The sequence below is a fragment of the Fusarium mangiferae genome, assembly GCF_900044065.1.
Source record: "Fusarium mangiferae strain MRC7560 genome assembly, contig: FMAN_scaffold004, whole genome shotgun sequence".
In the NCBI taxonomy this organism is placed as follows: Eukaryota; Fungi; Ascomycota; class Sordariomycetes; order Hypocreales; family Nectriaceae; genus Fusarium; species Fusarium mangiferae.
In genome coordinates, this window is record NW_024573924.1 from 3,041,160 (window position 1) to 3,061,335 (window position 20,176).

Genomic DNA, 20,176 nt, shown 5'->3' on the forward strand with positions numbered 1-20,176 from the left:
TATGAGACGGGAGTCTAATTAACACTGATCAGTTATAACGAAATACTTCCTAAGTGGTAACAATATATTCAACGAAGGAATACCTTGTCTAACAAAGGCTTCCTTTACTAAAGTTCATCATGTATCTACTATATGAATGAGATAGAGCCGTTTAAGAGGCGCTAAGTTCCGGCTGGAAGGTAAAGGTAGTGCCTGGTATCAAGGCAACTCTGCCAATACTGACTAATCTCTGCCACTCCATGTTCCCTGTGCTAGCCCATATCTTGGTTGCTATCTTATACAAGTCAACATCACACGAAGCCCGCGAGGTAAGAAAGAATTAACCAACCTTGAATTGTCGCTGGTAGCTTACTTGGCAAGGGCAGTCTTGATCTCGACGTGCTTAACAGCCCTCATTTCCTGGCCCAGGGCAGCGGCACGACCGGGAAAGTCACAGTCAGAGCCTTGGCCCTTGCAGCACCTGTCGAATCCACTGAGATGCTCAGAAATGGAACTAGCTTTGCAGTCATTACCAGAGTATACACCATGGTAATCGTTACAACACTTGTGAGTTGCGCCGTTGTTGAGGTTGCCCTTAGTTCCGTAGCACTTGCATGCTTCTCCAGTGGAGAAGAGCAAGGCGGTGACATTAAGAATAACAAGCTTTGAGAGTTGCATGTTGGCCGAGGAGAAGTAGAGGAGAGTAAAAGATCTGAGAAAAGGGTTTTGAGGCGAGAAGATGATTGTTGATCTTGAGAGCGCTGAGATTGAGGTTCAAAGGGGGCTTTTATACTCTTGTCTGCACCGCTTCTTGTGTACCGACTTGGTCATAGTGTTGTCCACTGGCTTGGATACGGCCAGCTGGCTTTGATGGTATCAAAAAAGCGACATAACATTGTTGGTTCAGTGACTTAATGTCTATTGGTTGTCACCATGAGTGCGCAGATTCACAACTACAAGGGTCCATGGGTCGTCGGGACTAGTGAACCGAGGAATCCGGATTTATGTCTTGTTATTTTTCATGCTATTTGAAAGTCAATGAGCCATTTAACGATGCCTAACATGCAACACACTCATAGTTCACCCCCCTTCAGTGATGCCACACCTTATTCTTTAAAAAAAAAAAAATACTCGCAAAACGAAACGGCCTTTCTTACAAAAAGATGGTCTCTTGACGTTGCAACGTTGCGTAGCTCTCAAAGAGCAACGGCTGGGCTGAAGGCTGGCCGCAAGGTTAAGCTTTAGCCTAAAGGCCAGGCTTCGCATCCGAGGCCTTCAAAACCCTGTAGATGATCAGTGGAAGCCAAGTGTCCGTGCCATGATGCACATTCCAGTCTGGTTATTTCGGCAATAGAAAAATATGATTAAAATGAGAGGCAAAAAGAAGCTTGACTGGGGCCTTGAAGTCATGCTCCAATCGGACCAGCGCGGGCTGATAGCCCAAGCGAAGGCCCCTGCACAACAGGCGGATCTGATTGGATTTCCCAATACGGCCGGCCCGTACCTTAGAGGAAGGTATTCAAGCTTTTATCAGACCATGTCTTAAATGCAGGGTACAACCAACACAGTTTAGCCCACATCAGAGACCCCATTGGCGCTTCTAGCTTGCTATCACTGTAGAGTGGAGGCTAATAAGAAGCGAGTGAAGCACTCAACCAACACAACTCGGTACTTTTGAGGACTACAAGTTTCAGACATTTGACAGAACCAACAGCGTCCGTGACACGAGCTTTTGACCACCGTAATTGGATACTCACGGCATTTAGTTGCCGTGAGCGGAATGCACACCCAACATGACATCTCATCTCTTTACTGCTCAGCCTGTTCTACGCTGGTTCCCTGAGCCATTTTGTAAACTCTTTGATACAAATCCGTAATGCCATTTGGCTCACCTGTGTACGTACAGACACAACTTGCTAGATTCCCTCTAGAATCCCTTGTCAACGATGGTCAGCCCACGAGACTTTCACAATGACCCACAAACTTCAATTGCGTTGGCTTTGCTTCTCGCAGTAGCAACAAGCTACCTCTTCCGCCGAGAGGACGAACTTTTGTCAGAGATTATCTGTTGGGCATGCTTGCCGATGATATTTGGAGCCAATAACTTTAGAGAACAAGCCCGTGCAGATCTACCGACCAGGAGTGAGACTCAGCATACTCTCCCCTCACCGTTATCGCTGTGGGCTGTTGCGGGTTGTCTTTCTATCGCATCCGGATGTCGAGCTGAGGCGGATAGTTTCAAGCTCTTGGTATGTTCAATGGCATGCCCTGGAAGAAGGTGACGGTAACAGAAATGCGTAGCCTATCTTGACCCCCTTGCTGCTTTGGACAGATGGAGCCCTCGATCGAAATTCTCAGGGGCGCGATCCCACCGACACTTCAAAGTTAGCCCCCTTATCCAGTAAGCTCTGGACAGCATCACTCGCTGCAACTCTTTTGACCTTTGTTCTGATCGACTGGAATTACTCTGGACTTGTGCCCTCTGGCGTTGCGACTGGCGCATCTTTCATCGCCTATGTTTCGTTCCAATCGAGACCAAGGGGCGGTCACTTCTTACCTCACCTGAATCCCTTCGAGGAGCATGTTTACTCTCTTGCACCAAGAGTGGCAGGAGTCCTTTTAGTTGGTAGTCTTGCCAGAGTATCCGTCTTTGGCCTTCCACGATCTAGTCCCCTGTACGCTTTGTTTCTGGGACTGGTAAAGGCACTTTCCTGGCGATGGGCTGCCAGAGCTGTACGTAACCATTTCCCCTCCATTCATATCTGGGCTTCTAACTTCTAAGTCAAGGCTCGTCACACGTCATGGACTCTTCTGACTATGGTGGCCACCTTTGGTCTTCTAGTAACGCGCGATCCGTTCGAAATCACATTTGAGAGCCAGGCATTGTTGAATGCTGTATCTGCCTTGCTGTGCCTCGGCCAGATTGCCGGTTTCGTCCCCAGACACAAACGCCCAACGCGATTCTTGTATTCTTGCATCATGCTGCCGATTATACCCTATGTAGCCAATATTATGGCGATTTATCACGCGCGAACCGAAGCTGCTACCTTCACCGCGGATACGCCACACCCAGTCAGGGCCCTGTACAATAAAGCACAGAAAGAGTTCGAGAACCAATCTACGAGGCAATCCACATCCTTCGACGCCGCGTCGCATAATTATCAGCATAAATACGGTATAGAGCCACCGTCAGGCTTCAAGGGATGGTACGACGCTGCGCGTTCTAATGGTTCACCATTGATCGATGATTTCGATTCATTATATCAGACAATATCGCCGTTCTGGAGGCTAAGCGGCAGTCAGGTTCTGGATGCCATGCTTCAAGCGAAAAGCCTCCCTGGAAGCGATTTGTGGCTTTGCACGTTCTCAGGGACATCGTCGACAACAACCTGTAGTCACTCCTATCGTACTTTTGACAGGCATGTGTCGCGTATGTTCAACAACATCTTGGCCAACTTCACTGGGCTTCCTGATGTGACGTTTCTTGTCAATCACATCGATGAACCTCGTGTCATTTCACAGCCTTTCCCCGAAGCATCTTCCCCGCACGATCGAAGGATAACTGTGGGAGATCGCAGCCGACATCCTATATGGGACTTGTTGACCAAGAACTGTGGCCCTCGTGAGAGAGAAGCCGAAGGCCAAGACAACATCGATACCTTTGGCCTGCCATTCGTGACCAACATCTCTTCGGCCCAAGATCTCTGTCAACACCCAGAGTACAGCGCCTCACATGGTTTCATGATGAGCCCCGTCTCATTTCGCCCAATCCATGGCCTGGTTCCTATCTTCTCAACCGGCAAACTATCCACAATGAGTGACATCCTCATTCCGAGCCCAGCGTATACTGAGCAAGAGTTCATTTACGACGAGTCGAAAGATGTTGATTGGGACCGAAAACGAGACAGCCTCTACTGGGCTGGCTCGAATACTGGGGGTTTCGCGCTTGATACCCACTGGCAGCTCTTCCATCGACAAAGATTTGTTGAGCTGACGCAAAATTTGAGAACGAACAAATTTTACAACTACCTACGAACGAAGGGTAGTGCCGTGCAGAAAGTCAAATCTTCCTTTCTGAATGGAAGACTGTTTGATGTCACCTTCACCCGCATCTTCCAATGCCAGAGAAAAGCCTGCAGGGACCAAGATGCCTATTTTGACACCAAATCCTGGGTAGATAAAGATGAAGCCCTCAAGTCAACGCTTGCCTTTGATATCGACGGCAACGGTATCAGCGGCCGTTATTACAAGCTACTTGCTTCCATGTCGGTGCCAATAAAGCAGACATTATTTCAAGAATGGCACGACGATCGACTAATACCTTGGCTGCACTATGTACCTGTCAGTCGAAGTATGGAAGAGCTCCCAGAGCTTGTCTTTTATCTCACCTCGACTCCATCCGGAAAGGAGGTCGCGAGGCAAATCGCACGGCAAGGTCGGCAGTGGCATACGAGGGCGTTCCGCGAAGTCGATATGGGTCTCTATGTTTACAGGCTGCTGTTGGAGATGGCAAGGCTTCAAGATCCTCAACGGAAAGCAAACGTTCCTTGGGAATAATGAATATGGGGGAATTCTGGATTCGTGAAGTATCTTAGGCGAATTTCATCAAATGAACTATCTACCCCTCTGCGCATGGCACTCTTTGGCGTGGTATATAACACGTTGTATTGCACTCAACCCCTCAACCCCTCAGCCTTGGAAACCTTATGATAGTAGGATAACGCGACACCAAACTCAATCACCGATCGTGAGACCTGTCCTTTTAGGGCCATGTCAACTTTGGTTCCCACGATGCCACAATAAATCCAGAAAAATGATCGGCTATACAGGAATGGCCTAAGTGCATTTAGACGTATTGCGTGTATTCATGATGTATCTCCATCCCTCTCCCCCCACTCGTGTCCATAAGGTTAACAGATAGGCTTATATTCTCAAATCATAACCTTGACCGATTAGTGGCCATGTGGCTGAGCTCTAGACTGCCACTACCAATGCTTTGTGTTCAAACGAATTGTGGCTTGTTCAACGAAGCTTCATTTCACTGAAAACTTATTGCTGAGTATGGCCGAATTTCCAACTCAGTCATCAGGATATCTAGCTTTTCAGCCAAAAGCAATATTCTCAGCAACAGTAAAGGCAAAGAGCATGGAGGCTGAAGCCTCTTTCAACCTCATCACAGTCAGTACAAATACAGGGCGCCATAAATCTTGGATAATGACTCATCGTGAAGCCCTAGTGGTCTGATTGCGCGACTTCACTGGTCATCAAGTTCGAACGCGTTACTCAGATCTTATGTATAAAGAGGCCCTTTGCCTCGACTCTATTCAGGACAGCGCGTAGTGCAAGCATAAGCTGTCACATCTATCAACTCAACGCAGTATTCCCCCATAAACTCAGTTCAAGCAGTAGGCCAGCTACCCACACAATTGTCACTCAGAGTCCATCACCCAGAGCATCGCACTTCTATCCACATACCTCACCCTCAAGCCAAACCCTCTTTTCTTGACCAACGATGAAGCTCTCCCCGCTCGCCATCTTGGTCTTCGTGGGTCTTCTCTCTACAGGAGAAGCATGCCCTCCCCCCCCTCCAGGAGACGCTTTCACATGCTACAGAAGAGGAGTGCGCAACATCCAAAGGACCCGAGAATGCTGCAGGAAGACTCAAGGCGAATATTATGAATTCGGAGGGAGATGCCACTATGCCCCCGACTATAAGGAATTAGTCTCGGCGGACAAGATTATCACTGCTGAGGAATGCTGCGACGCCTAGTATTCCGCCTTTTCCTGGAAGCATAATGCTACGGCTAAGAATGTTACTGCTTATTAAATCGTAAGTCTTGTCGAGATCGAGGTTACAGCGGGTTGTTTTGTTGCTATATGCTCTGCTTACTGACCATCCTTTCCAGGGGTCTTTCACGATGGTGAGATTTAATTGGTAGTATACATTAGGGAATGGGATCTTGTGAAGGAGAGTCGAGGTCCGTCTATCATAATAAGAAGTCTCTCCAGCCTGAGAGCCACAGAGCAAGATATAATTCTATAGGGCTCAAAGATTATAAGGCTGTATTGTGATTTGGGCCGAAATAATAATAACCTCTAAGAATAAAGTCAGCTTCACTTTAGCCTTGCTTTGCAGGTGTATCAAGCTCAACGACTCCTTCCTTATGTAAATACGACCGTACTATTCTCAAAAATAGAATAAGAGTATGATGTGACCAAATCCTGTATGATGCATCTTTCTCAACGTCTATTATCACGGCTACGCCGGGAATCGAACCCAGAATCTTCCGATCCACTCTCGGACGCCGTGCCATTGGGCCACGCAACCTGCATTTCACTTCTCACGAGCGAAAATTCGACTCGACTGCCCCCCGGATGGCGAGACAGCCAATGAGTGCCGACCCTTCCGAAGGATTCAAAATCTGGCCCCTTTCTGTGTGAGATATTGGGAAATGACATTGGGTGGTCCGTGTGACAAGGAGGGTAAGCAGCGGGGTTGCATGCGTAGTGCTTATTGGTGTGACTTTTCGCATCAGCTTGTCCGAGTCCAGAGGTATTAGAATAAGTATAAAGAGAGATAATGCCTCGTCTTTCACACTTGAGACCTTGAACTGGGTATTTCAGTTTGATACTGTTATTTAAGTATGGCTTCAACTCTGAACCCTGTTCGCATTGCTATGCGTGACAAGCACTACAATGAACGCTCCGAGATCCAAAATGCAGCTATGAAAGCTGGCCTCGACTTGATCCCCAGCTTTTCGGGCAGTAAGCAATATCCTGGCATCCCTTTTATATTGGCCAAGCCGATGCTGACCTCTGGTAGGAGACAATTTGGTAGTCGTTGACTATGGAACTGCCCAGGGTGCTAATTCGTAAGCCTGGAGCCCTGGCTTTACATTGCCTTGTTGACGCTCTCAAGCATCGAACCTGTAAAGAAGGCCATCTCAACCTTGCCGGATGGCGCTATCGCTTCTCTCATCTTCGAAGATACCCCGTTCAACGACTTTGGAACCTTGGCAAAGACTGTCTCAGACAATTTTACCAACCAAGACAGCAAGATCCAGATCGTGCCAAGTCTTGTTCCGCTGGGATTCTACCAGCAGGTAGTCCCAACGGGCCAATCTGACATTGGATTCTCCTGGTCATCTTTCAATTACCTAGAGAACATTCCCTCTGTTAGTCTCGACGCAACAGCATCACCAGCTGAATTCGCAGTTGCTCGTCACAAAGCACTCGCCGCAGCAGGGCACACAGACCTGATAAAGTTACTGAAGCTTAGGGCAGTAGAGACTCGGAGCGGTGGGTTTTTAATTGCTGCTATTGGAGGGCAAGCGCCTGAAGGTGAGAGTACGCCTTCGAAGCCGGGATCGCAAGTCCTTCAAGCTGGATTGATGAGAATGGTCGGCGAGGGAAAGCTGGCATTGTCTGAACTGATGCAGATGGCTCTTTTTCCGAGTCACGAGCGTACTCCCAAAGAGGTCGAGGCCGCTTTGAAAGATGAGGCTGTCGCACCACTATGGGAGGTGGAGTCAATGGAGCCGAAGCTGATCGTGCAGCCAGCCTGGCAGATTTATCAGGACAAGATCAAGGTCGATGATAGCAAGAAAGACGAAGCTCTAAAAGAATATGCTCGAGTTGCTATTGATAATGTGGTCTCAGCTTCAGGCTGGTTCTGGGTCGACGTGCTGAAGAAGTCACGAGGGCAAGATTGGGATGGAGGCGAAGCATTTCTCGAGGAGTTCATCAACATCACAGTCGAGGAATTCGTCACAAAGTTTGCAGAATTCAAGTTCGAGATATGGTATAATTACATCAGGCTTAAGAGGACCGATAAGAAAGCCTAGAACTGTTTGGGTTGTAGGGTAGTATCTAGTGAGAAACTCCATGGAGTTCTCGGAGTGGATGGCATCACGTCATATTGAGCACGTCGATTAGTCAGATTCACCTCCACGGATTTCGATAACATCTAAATAAAACACTACATATAACTCCTCACTTCAAAGCGGCATTGCAATTATCCCAACACTATCAATTCGCTCCATCGCCATCAGGATTAAATACGAGGTTGAACATGACGCAAATCGGAGTCTTCCCCGCATCTGGAGCCCTTGGCACCGGCACATACACCCATCTTCTCTCCCAAGTCCCAAACGACAAAGTCACGCTCATCAACCGATACCCCGAAAAGGTTCCCAATAAATACGTGGAAAATGGAACTGCCGTTCGTCAAGCTTCTTACGAGTCTAGCGCCAGAGAGCTCGAGGCTGCTTTTGCAGGGATTAATGTTCTCTTCTTGATCTCGTATCCTAGCCACGTTCACGAGTATAGGACGAAAGTGCACACTAAGGCACTGGATGCAGCAGTTCAAGCTGGAGTAAAGCATATCTTCTACTCGTCGCTTGGGTTTGCGTCGATTGGTGAGAGTACTACGAAGGCTGAAGTCATGGGCGCTCATCTCGACAGTGAGGCGCATTTGCGGAAGATCGCGAGTGCTAAGGAGGGATTTACGTGGACGAGCATTCGTGAGGGTCTTTACAGCGAGTCATTTCCTATCTACACTTCATTCCTCGACCTCAAAAACCCACCATCTAAAGTTCTAATTCCACATGATGGAAGTGGACCTGGTGTCAGCTGGGTCAAGAGAGATGAACTCGGAGAAGCGACTGCAAGTCTCATCGCTTCATACGCAAAATCACCGTTATCATTTAAATACACCAACCAGATCGTTACCTTAACCGGTCCTAAATCCTGGACATTGGCAGAGACCATCGAAGTCCTATCGCGCGCTGCAGGAAAAGACTTCAGAATCCAAGAAGTCAGCGTGGACGAGTATATCAGCCTCCCTCAAATCAAAGAATATTTTGGCACCGAGGAGAAGGCAAGGACGTGGGCTACAGCATGGGACGCCATCCGCGCTGGAGAAACAGCTGGAGTGACGAACACGATGAGAGAGGTTCTGGGAAGGGAGCCAGAGGATTTCGAAAAGACTATTGAGGAATTGGTCCAGACTCAGCGGTCAAGGTAGAGTGTCGGTGTTTGTTGGGGTGAGGAAATACGAAGGCTGAACTTTGGTGGAACGGACGGTAGATAGAGTGAATGCAAGACTGTTTCTATTTTTAAACTGTGGGTCTGCTGGCTCTGTGTGACGTGGTCGAGAATTAGATCAGCGCCTCATTTACATTAGAGTTTAGCGATGAAATGAATTCATGCGACGCTGTTACCGTCCGCGAGATGCATTCTAGAACAGCCATAGAAACTAAACAAACATTCCAGCTGACTTATCCAGCTTGACGAGCAATGCCTGGTAGGCAAATGATCCTTCATCCGCTTCGCTTCCGTTCCGTTAGCCGCAGGTAGTGGATCTTGCATAGATCTCGGCCTACGTCAGTGGGTATTAATAGCCCATCGCAGCATCTGGTTTGTTCTGCTATTCCAATGCAGGGATGTTCGTCTGGTACGTTACTGGCGATCCTCGGCACATATGCCGCTCTTTACGAGATGGAAACCCATCATGTGTTCTCGATCTCGTATCAGGGAGGCAGTGAAGTGGCGATGTTTTTTTTCCAGCTAGCCTCAGACCGCAAAAAGAGGTGCCAAAAACAATCGGCCTAAGGGATACTGAGTTAGCCCGAAACTTTTTGTCAAACGGGATTGAAGCCTAACTTCTCTGGCGGAAGAATTTCTATGTGAAACAACCCGAAAGACCCGAGGACAGTTTGTAATTGGATGTAACGGTAGGTGACATTAAAGGGCCAAGTTTACGACAGGGGATATCCCCCATTCAATGAAATGATGTCAGTAACTGCCGTTGGACTCCTCATTCGTCAAAAGATCAACTGAAGATCCCTTGGGACCTCGTATTCACATTTATATAAGTCCTCACCCCGATTACTTCTTTCTATCATTATCACACCGATACATCCAAACACTCAACCACCAAACATCCAACTACCGAACATCCAACCACAAAACATCAATTACAATGCAGTTCAAGACTCTCTTCGCCGCCTCTCTCCTTGGCTTCGCTGCCGCCGCTCCTACTGAGGGATGCTCAAGCACAAAGACCTCCCCCGCCAAGTCTGGCAACTCTCCTGCCCCCAAGACCTTCGGTCTTGTCGCTCTTCGCTCCGCCAGCCCTATCCACTTCACGCACTTCAGCGCCTCTGAGAACGGCTTTTTGCTTGCTCTTCCAGCGGATAAGCAGAACGCCACCTGCTCTGGCAAGTCTGATGGATCAGCTGTCTTCCGCCTGAGCGAGGGTGAATTGTTCCTCTACAACACTGGCAAGAAGCAACAGCGCGCTTATACCGATCGCTCCGGAATGGGTAAGTTATCACCTCACGCTCATCAATTGAATAGTAGCTAATGTCGTATAGGCCAAGGTGTTCTTCAGTATTCCACCGTCTCCAAGACCCCACTTCCCGAGGCGTTTGAGACCAAGGGCTGGAAGATCGACAAGTCTGGTAACCTTAACTTTAAGGATGCCAGTGGCTTCACTGCATGCCCCAATGGCCCTGATGGTTCTTGGGCCGTTTGGGTGGCTACCGGTAACTCTCGCCCTGGATACAGCGAGAAGGAATGTCTTGGATTCAACGCACGCGTTTCTGAGATTGAGCACGCTACTAGCTGCTTTTACTCCGAGTACTCTGGTTAAACCTGCATTTGGATGATTATATGTATATAGACTTAGCGCGTATATCTTTCTATTAAACTGAGATTATGTTTATTTCTTACCCCAGACTGAAGATTACACTCATGCAAATGCTAAAATCTTTATTCTTAAAAATCACATATCACACGTAGCCTAAAGTATGGGCTGCTAACGATTTGAATTATCTGAAGAGACAATGGCGCCAGCGAAAAGGATACTAACAAATTTCTTTATGTCTTTTGCTGCGTTTCTCATGCCTTTGTCCTTTGCGTGTTGGTACGGGTCCCAAGGTGGAACGATGTATTTCTCTTATACTGCGGGTAAAGAGCTTTTACAAACCTCACTCAGTAAAGGACTTTTAAACCGGTGACTCTTAGCCGGATTTGGTGTGCATAGCTGAGGTGGTTCCTGATGAATAGGTAGGAGTACAGAAATTGTGCATTGCACAGCCGTATTGGCAACTGATGCATGCGAGCAGAAGTGAGCGCGATAGGCTGAGAAAGCCGCTACTTAGACTAGCCAGTGTAATAATTTATAAAATTTTGTACAATCAATACTAAGTTTAGGTAAAATATCCAAGACTTTTAATAAGTCGTTGGTTATCGATCATCACAAAGACCGCAGTGACTTCGCTCCTTCTAAAGGCAGATTACCAGTGGCATCAGCGGCTCCTTCCCAAGCTCCAGTAATGGATATTATGATCCTGGTCTGGGTGGTCCTACTTTACTTGCCTTGATCAAACCCTCGCAGTCGCAGTCGCAGTCGCAGTCACAGTCACAGTCACAGAAGCAGCAGCAAAAATGAGCCCCGAGGCTGTGACAGACTTTGTGGTCAAGTACTTGACCGGCGTGGTTCAATTGGTGATGCCGAGAAGGCGGCCACGGCCTTCACTGCAGTGGCCCGGCAGCTTGAAAAGATCATACACCCTAATATTACTCGAACCTGGATCAGGGGATGAATCAGAAGTGTGATGCCTTAACAACGGAGCAGAATATGAACAACTGAAGCGTCGCCAGCCATTAAGAGGAAGATTGGGGCCAGTCACGAGGGTATTCTGCAAACCTATTCTTGTTGGGTATGCTCTTCAGTCTTCGCTATCGAAACCCCTGACATCTTGAAGCTCCTCGTATCACGTTCCGCCGCCCCGACCGACGTCAGACGCCAGACACTTCAATGCCAAGGACCGAACCTCCACGAGAGGATGCACTGCAGTTCCCTCCGACACTGTTGTATCACTCTGACTGGCCCCGATTCGTCGAGGCCACCGGGTCCGTCTCCCCAGCGGTCCTTGAAATGGAAACACTTCGGTGTTGACGCAGAGTATCACCAACCTGACGAAATTTGGGACATATCTCTGAATAGGTGAAACCATGCTCCCCGTCTTGTCGCTAGATCGAGGGTGACCGTGCTTGGATGAGATGAATGACGGGTTTCAGCCCTTCTGATCCAATACTGTCCCTCGCGAGACATGCTGGCAACAAGCTTTTAGAGATCCACGCAGCAACGAAAACGGAAAGCTACGCTTCCAGGAGAGAACTAAAATTTCGGGGATCAATGGCGCTTAATGCTTGCAAGGTGGCCGATGACTGGGCAGACGCGGACGAACATGTGGCGACACCAAAGCCTAACGCATTTAGCATTTCGAGTTGCGTACTGATGCCACTCAGCAGTCTTCGACGACATAGAGTTTGCTTCGGACAGAGAAAACGTTCCTTGAGTGCGTGTAGGGTCGGTGGCATCAAGGAGACGGCGACCAAGGACTGTTCAAGGTGGGCCAATACTCAATAGGTCTCTGAGTTCAGGCGTAAAGACCTAAGAAGCCTAGAAACCCAAATACTAGGGTATAACCTAAAATATGATGCACTCGACAGTTCAAATTTAGTGTTTACATACAAAAGTCTATCACGCAAAGTCCACCCAGTGGGGTTTATAAATAATGCCAATAGCAACATCTCTCTCATCCTCTTTTTCACCTTGTATCATATCTTTAGCCAAAAATCCCCAGAATGGACACCCAGAGATGTTTCAGGCTTCAGCACGAACACTCGGTGCCATGGGCTCTACGACAGCTGAACCGTTTTCGATCAAAGACTGACACCTCCCGGGTCCCTCTGTTTGACGATAAAGAAGCGGGGACTTGTCTACTGACCACGTCCGGACAAGATTTCGGAGAGACGACGATGTCTCTTCATCCCCTGGAGTCTGAACATCCCCCAATACAGACCTCATCACTGCTGCGCCTCCCACGAGAATTACTACTTCAAATCATGATCCTCTTGCCGCACAGTTCTCTATATATGGTCAACCAAGCCTGCGGCAGCTTTCGTCATCTGTTGGAAGGTTTTGAATTTAAATTCTTTCGACTAGAAATGCTGCAAAACAATGAGGAAGCATACTGCATCACGAAAGCCGGATTTGAGGAGCTGTATAAAGTTGAAAGAATATTACGCCGCCGATCTCTGTGTGGTCCTTGCGGCAAACATTTCGACTCTGGCGAGCTTGATCTAAGGCTTAGAGCTCTCTGGAAACCAGTTCTATGCACTGGGTGCAACGAACTCCATCCAGAGCTTTTATTTCCTCAGGGCTGGCGAAGAGAAAATCGTTGTATCGGGCTACTTGGTCACTTTGCTGTTTGCAATCATCTCAAAATCTCGGGCATGTCGCTAGAACTGCCCTGGAAAAGGACTCTGGAACGAGAGGAGGTGGTGATCACGTGCGAACATCCCGATCACATTTCAGTCTACGATAAGAATCGCAGTTGGTTAAGTCGCAACATATTTCAGCCATGTATCAGATATCGGTCTGTTGCAACAGGTGCAGGCAGTGAATACTCGAGATCTTTTCCCATGGCCAAGATTCATCGTCAACGAGATCTCGACATCAGGAAATTGAAGTCGTTCTTATTGAAGCAACTACAAGAATTGGACGGCGATGGGCTTTGTCCACATGCTTCTGGTCAACTGGAATCTATCGCATCCTTTATGACACTGGACAAACATCGTTGTTTTTCCGATCTGTGGAAGGGCTGCTATCACGGTCAATGCCCTGACTGCAGCTACGTTTGTGATCAGTGTGGAGCACAATACTGCTGGGTTTATGAAAAAGATTGTGTCATACTTCGCATTCGGATGAACAATTGTTATTTTCACCCAGATTCTATCAACTGGCTCTCGAATCTCAGTTTCGAAACTGATGAACACCCTGTTGTCAACAAGGATACCGAAAATGTATTATGGTGCTCCAATCCTGGCTGTGGTACGGGTTGCGGAGAACGATTGATGTTGATGGTGGAAATATTCAAGAGACACACCGTATCTTATTACTTTCAAGAACGCGAGCTTGAGCTCCGTTGCATGACTTCACTGGACAGGCTGTTTCTAACACTAGAACATCAGACATTGCAAGAAGTAGCATATTGGCTTGCACCGCTTGGACCCAATCCATATTGGGATTTAATGCTTTAGACAGACCAGAAAGCAGCAGATAATAATGAAACCCTTATGATATTAATCTGTCTCTTTTTGTTAGCGGCGATCGGACTGTAGAAAATGAGACGGCAGGACGGTTCAGTGGTTCACACAGTGGGTTCATTCTGCTCAACGATATAGCAGAAACTCACTTCCATTAAGTCTAGATTTTAACTACCAAGTTCTCTATTGTTAAGAAATTTAAATATAATATAAGAAATGTAATACCTCTCAGCAGATGTATCTAGAGCTAGAAGATTTAAAATATAAGTTTATAAATAAACAGGGCAAAACGAAGCTATCCCTAATGGGTGTAGTGTAGTGGGCAAAATCAGATCATGGGAACGTTCCAAGCTCCACTATTACACGTGATGGTTTCCTCTTATCTGATCAAAGTTTTAGATCTGATAAAGTGCTCAACTTAAACCCCTGCTTTTCTTCACTTTTGATCAGCCCCAACGGCGGCGCCATGAAATTCGCAGCTTCTCTGGGCGCGCTGCTCGTCAACCTCTCACTGTGGATGCTTTCCCTTGCAGCTGAGGACAGATCTCCTGAGCGGGTATGCTACGACGCGTGTTTCGCGTGCCTAAAGCCCGTGCATTTCGACGACGTGCTCCGGAACCAAACGGGTTTTACCAAGACTTGCTACAGTCCCAAAGCGATTTTATCGCTGTATCTATGCCTCGATGTGTATTGTACGCCTGGAGCGGTAGAAGTAGGGCTGGGGTCGTACAATGAGACGTGTCGGGAGAAGGCGCATCTTGTTTTACCGCCGTTTGACGTGATTTCGAATTATACCGCTGAGGATGTCAAGGGGGTGAGAAGATTTGAGCAGAATGAGACGGATGAGGGGGTTTCGTTTAGAGAGGTTGTCGTGCCTTCTGTGCATTGGTTTGGAATCTGGTGGGATACTTTGGTAGGTAACTCGAGAGTGAAGGTTGTACGAGACTGATTATGATGCAGGACTCTGTGGCGTATACGTACACTTACCATGATGTCTACGGGTAAGAGAATCATCGGGTATGTCATTCAAAGTGCTAAACATCGATAGGCGCGCCATGATTACATTTTGGATAGTCGTAGTAGCCATCGGCGTCTTGAATCATGCAATTCTCCATATCGCCAATCTACAAATGGTCCGCAATTACTCTTCAAGATCAGGCGGGAGACTTGAGAACTTTTACAACTGGGCACTCAATCGCATAACAGTCCCAGCGTTTATGGGAGATCGATGCGCGCAGAAAGTCGGCTGGGGAACTGTCCCTCCCCAGATACAGTCTTGGACTCTTCTTGCTTTCCTCCTTCTCAATATCGCCTTGAGCATCCTTGGATACAGGATCGTACCAGTAAATATGTAGTAAGTACCAGCCATGCTTCGGTAATAATGGCCCGGGACTCAAATTGCTACAGCTTTCCATCGACGGCGAAACAGCTCCTTCGTTATGTCTCAGATCGCACGGGGATTATATCTTGGGCCAACTTCCCAGTTATCTGGTTATTTGGAATGAGGAATAATCTCCTTATGTGGCTAACTGGTTGGGATTTTGGAACATATAACAACTTTCACCGCTGGGTTGCGCGAATTGCAACTCTCCAAGCCGTCGTTCACTCTATTGGGTATACTTGGTTGATCGTCTTAGGTTCGTCAATACCGTGACTAAGACTACTGGCATGCTGACTGTAAACTAGAGGGAGGGTGGGAGTACTATCTATTCTGGTGGAACTACATGTTCTGGTGGGTTGGCGAAGTGGTATGTTTTCTCCCATCCTCTGCATATAAATCCATCTAATAAGCCTAGGCAACGATCGTCATGTCTCTTCTCGTCGGAGCATCCTTTTACTGGATTCGACGTCAGCAGTACGAACTATTCTTGGTCGTACACATCATCATGTCAATCATCCTCCTCATCACAATGCTTGCGTAAGCCTGGCCCTTCCTACTTGTATCAGTCTCGTCTAACAAGCCAGCCACGTCTCCATCTTCCAAGGCGAATACGACGTGTTCTTCTGGGTCCCCTGCTTTATCTGGGTAGGCGACCGCGTCATCCGCGCTCTTCGAATAGCAGCCTTCAACCCGAAGCTCTGGGATACCTGGGCCACTTCCATTTACCATCCATCCTCCAACATTGTCAGACTTGTCGTTCCGTGGTCAAGTAGTCTATACAAACCAGCACCGGGAACATTCTACTACATCCATGTTCTCAACGGACCTCGTTGCTGGGAAAGTCACCCCTTTACCGTGGCGATGGTCACAGATGAAGGAAAACGGGGTTCAAAGCTACTTGGCGAACAGGTTCCTCTCCTTGACGGCACTGTCGCTGAGCAAAGTTCCGATCCCGCTGACTCACAGGATATACTCAGCGACTCTCGCACAATGACGTTCTTGATCCGTCCCTATGACGGCTTCACCTCCAGACTCCGCGACGCCGCATCGGCAGTCTGGCCTAAAAACGTCCCTCAGCGCGTCCTTATTGACGGACCATACGGACACACTCGTCCCTTCCATCTCTTCGACAACGTAACTTTCATCGTCGGAGGCAGCGGCATCGTCGTTCCCCTATCATATCTTCAACGCCTCACCGGCCCAACAGCCCCTCGATCCGTGAAAATACACTGGGCTGTTCGAGAACCCTCTTTTGCGCTTGATGTTCTACAAACAGACATTGCTGACGCTTTGGGGAGCACGAACCTCAGCGTTGATATTTATCTCACGACGCATACGGCTCAAGATGAGCTAAGTGAGTGGCCGTCGCAGGTTACCTTACGAAGAGGAAGGATAGATGCTTCGGATGTAGTGAGAAAGAGAAGTGAAGAGGTGGTGGGCGAGAGTCTTGCGATTATTGCTTGTGGACCGGCGCAGATGGCGGATGATGCGAGAAAGACAGTTGCCGATCTGTTACGAAATGGAGTTATGAGGGTAGAGTATTTTGAAGAGAGCTTTCAGTGGTGATGGAATACACTCAAGCGTTAGAATTTATATAGATATGTTCATGATTCTCATTATGGCCGTTAGTAAATAGTGATATCTACAAGTTCATTCTCCTTGAGGGTTACCTCGCCGTACATAACACCATGAGTATAACACTCTCCTATGAGTTTCCAACCGCCCTTGTATTCTCTGAGAATAAGTGGCGTATTGCACCCCCTCAAGAGGAAAATCTTATCGTTGACCTCAGCTGCACAGGTCCCCAACCCCATTCTACCATTCTTCGTCCCAAACAGCCTCCTCCATGCCATCGCATTAATCGCCCACGACAAAGCCTCCCGCTGCGACTCAGTCGAATTATAGTAATTATCACCAATAGTCATCCGCAATCTCGTAAGCCATTTGCTGTGCCCAAATATCAACTGCTCCAAGGTGTAACCGCATAGACGAAAATGCTGATTTCGTGCCATAAAGTCGTGCAGGCCGAACCCGTATGTATACACGCCAGCAACGCCTCTTTGCCATAGTTTGTGATCGAGAAGCCAAGAGTAGGTCTCTGGTGCCCGAGCTGTCTCTTCTGCAATTGTATCAGCCACTATGGTTCGCCAAAGTGCCTCCCGTGTAGCTTCTATATCTCCGTAGATGCTGCAGTTCGAGGCAAAAGTGTTGTCGGGATAGCGCCCATCACATTCGTCGACGTGAAATGAGCTCAGTGAAGTGATGGTATCTAGAACGATGCCCTTCGCAATGAGTGCCATATTGGTAATAGCTGGCCTTGAAATCGTCGACCCAAGGTTTCTGTCCGCTTGGTACATTCCTCGAAACTGTGCAGTTGGCGCGGGCGAGCAGGACCAACATATCGCCCAGGAGGGAAGGTTATGCTCGCAAGGCGTCCCGACGGGCGTCTTGTCTTGTAGTCTTGTAGCAGTATCAAGCATGGATAATAAAACCGGTGCGAGGGAGCGATTTCGCACAGATGGAGGCAGATTGTCCGAGGTTCTCTTGAACGGAACATATCCGCCATGGGCAGAAGCTAGGCGAAGGATGTTCAGGTCCCCTTTCGACAAGAGCTCCTCCGTAAAATTGGTATAAATGGCTGATAGTGAGAGATTGTAGTCAGGCTCGATGTGAACCCTATCGGCGATGACTTTAATACCGAGAATACCATAAACCCTATCCTTCTCTTCCGTAACAAGAGAATCACGTGCAATACTCAGTGCTCTTACAAGCTCTTCCCATTCAGTTGATAGAAGGGCAAGCCTTTGGTTGTTTTGGATCTTCGTCATGGTTTGATGAATCTTCCACATTCGTTCTGGCGCCCATGTTCTTTCATGGAGAAGTCTGTCTCGGGCAAACTCAAACGACCATGCTGGCAAAATCCGTGGTTGGACAGTTTCGAGAATCTCACGCCCGAATCTTGACTCGTCGTCGGCTATTATACCGACGGCTTTGTAGAGATCATTCCATGAGATACATGCGTTACCGCAAATAACAGGACTGCTCATGTTGCCCATTGCAACTTCTTGGACAATCCACATTCGGCGCCAGTACGGTCTTGTAAAGAAGTGAAACAGGGCTCTGTAAACATCCTTCTTCATCGAACTTTTGTATCTGGGCCATATAATAACCAGAGGGCGCAAGTCAACCGAGAACTCTTCAGAGTAGAACCTCTCCATCGGCTTCGCTTGCTCTGACTCACGTGCTAACCAGTCCAGCGCACATATAGCTAGTGAGCTATCATGCTCTTCTGGGCCGAGCCATATAACAACCTGCCACGCTGACTGGTAAATGTCGCGCATTCTAGTGACTTGCTGGCTGCGTTCATCTAGGTCGGCCTGGTTGATACAAATTGCATCGATCCAGACTTTGAATCCTTGTCTGACTCTGGTACTGCAACTCAGTTGCGTCAGAGCAAAGTACAAGTTTGGTCCAACTTCAAAAGCAACGCCATCGACAGTGATAAGATACGGAGGCTCTCCTTCTTTTCTCTTTGGGTATCCCCATACATATGACAAAGCGACAAAATCGCCCCATTTGTATCGCCACGGCAGATCATTTTCAGCAGCGAGTACTTCTCTAATCGTAGGGCGTGTGCTGCTATCGCTTGCATGCGGATCTCTGCCATTATTGAAGAGGGCATCGGTGTCGGGTGCCACATATAGCTCAGGCCACGTTCTTCCAGCCCCTTTGAACTGTTGAGAGGCAAAGTCTTGTCCTGTCGCAGGCAAAGAAACATGTTCAAGTGAGCATATTATTGCATGGCGCCTGGCGGTGCTGGTTATGTCTTTAGCGGGCTGGATCTTGAGAACGCGGATCTCGTCACCATGTAAGGGGAAATACAAGAAAGGCGATGCCATTCCGAATTATTGTAATGAAGAGATGACATGTGAAAATATGAGCATCCATGTCTTCTTCCACATGATGTTGTCCGCATGTCAGGCCTCGGCGCTTAAAATGGGGTCGGGATAGCGAATCGGAAAGACGCCTTTGAATCCCTGTCAGATTGACGGTAGATCGGTAGATACGACACATTAGCCTTTCAGTCAATCATGTCTTATATTCCATAGCTTGGAAAGACGTGATCATGGAGAGGTGATGGTTAAAATTGTTTTTGATTTAAGCTAGGTGTACAATCCAGTGAAGTACGAAGCTAGACTGCTAAATAATCCTCAATCAAGAGAGAGTCTAAGTCATGAAATTATCAACAGTACAACCTATTCCAACCCTAATTAAAAGGAGAAGAAAAAAGAAAGAGGCATCTGATTATAGGGGAATGAAGCAACACTTGATAGGTATAGGGCAGGGAATGATAAAGCAAAACCGGCCACGACACCAGCCGTCGCAGTCTTCACCGCCTCTTAGACTCAGCTTGGGCTCTGGGTTTGCTTGAAGTTGCTGTGTATCTAAACAGGAGAACTATTAGCTTTCTACCGAAACTTCAGACTTGAATATCGCCAAAACATACCTGTAGCCTGGTCTGCTCGTGGTTGAACCATTTCCATGGACTCGGGAGTGTATCCCTGCTGATTTATGCCTGCAGGCTGAGCAGTTGATTGAGGTACTGAGACTGGAGCCATATTTCAAGAGATTTGATGAGAGGTCGAAATTGTAAATGCTTAGGACAATAATGATACCAAGACTCTTGTTATGACA

General features: G+C 47.8%; 7 protein-coding genes and 1 non-coding gene across 8 annotated transcripts; 5 read left to right on the forward strand and 3 right to left on the reverse strand.

Moving 5' to 3' along the window:
• Positions 1-348: 348 nt before the first annotated feature.
• On the reverse strand, positions 349-657 carry FMAN_09560 (uncharacterized protein; the record flags this gene model as incomplete). The annotated part of the gene is made up of 1 exon (XM_041830418.1): positions 349-657. The coding sequence occupies one exon, from the start codon at positions 655-657 to the stop codon at positions 349-351; it is 309 nt and encodes a 102-aa protein (XP_041681083.1).
• Positions 658-1,925: 1,268 nt separating this feature from the next.
• Positions 1,926-4,536, forward strand: FMAN_09561 (uncharacterized protein; the record flags this gene model as incomplete). Its single annotated transcript, XM_041830419.1, has 3 exons — positions 1,926-2,228; positions 2,281-2,712; positions 2,767-4,536. 3 exons carry the CDS (start codon positions 1,926-1,928, stop codon positions 4,534-4,536), a joined length of 2,505 nt encoding a protein of 834 aa, XP_041681084.1.
• Positions 4,537-6,235: 1,699 nt separating this feature from the next.
• tRNA lies at positions 6,236-6,307 on the reverse strand. The gene has a single exon. It is a non-coding gene; the product is annotated as a tRNA-His (tRNA).
• A 316-nt stretch (positions 6,308-6,623) lies between these two features.
• FMAN_09562 (uncharacterized protein) lies at positions 6,624-7,823 on the forward strand (the record flags this gene model as incomplete). Its single annotated transcript, XM_041830421.1, has 3 exons — positions 6,624-6,744; positions 6,803-6,851; positions 6,899-7,823. The coding sequence occupies 3 exons, from the start codon at positions 6,624-6,626 to the stop codon at positions 7,821-7,823; spliced, it is 1,095 nt and encodes a 364-aa protein (XP_041681085.1).
• A 227-nt stretch (positions 7,824-8,050) lies between these two features.
• On the forward strand, positions 8,051-9,004 carry FMAN_09563 (uncharacterized protein; the record flags this gene model as incomplete). Its single annotated transcript, XM_041830422.1, has 1 exon — positions 8,051-9,004. The coding sequence occupies one exon, from the start codon at positions 8,051-8,053 to the stop codon at positions 9,002-9,004; it is 954 nt and encodes a 317-aa protein (XP_041681086.1).
• Positions 9,005-9,961: 957 nt separating this feature from the next.
• FMAN_09564 (uncharacterized protein) lies at positions 9,962-10,633 on the forward strand (the record flags this gene model as incomplete). The annotated part of the gene is made up of 2 exons (XM_041830423.1): positions 9,962-10,304; positions 10,356-10,633. 2 exons carry the CDS (start codon positions 9,962-9,964, stop codon positions 10,631-10,633), a joined length of 621 nt encoding a protein of 206 aa, XP_041681087.1.
• A 3,933-nt stretch (positions 10,634-14,566) lies between these two features.
• FMAN_09565 (uncharacterized protein) lies at positions 14,567-17,047 on the forward strand (the record flags this gene model as incomplete). The annotated part of the gene is made up of 7 exons (XM_041830424.1): positions 14,567-15,013; positions 15,061-15,101; positions 15,149-15,454; positions 15,508-15,737; positions 15,787-15,848; positions 15,897-16,018; positions 16,066-17,047. 7 exons carry the CDS (start codon positions 14,567-14,569, stop codon positions 17,045-17,047), a joined length of 2,190 nt encoding a protein of 729 aa, XP_041681088.1.
• A 59-nt stretch (positions 17,048-17,106) lies between these two features.
• FMAN_09566 (uncharacterized protein) lies at positions 17,107-19,380 on the reverse strand (the record flags this gene model as incomplete). Its single annotated transcript, XM_041830425.1, has 1 exon — positions 17,107-19,380. The coding sequence occupies one exon, from the start codon at positions 19,378-19,380 to the stop codon at positions 17,107-17,109; it is 2,274 nt and encodes a 757-aa protein (XP_041681089.1).
• Between the last annotated feature and the right edge of the window lie 796 nt (positions 19,381-20,176).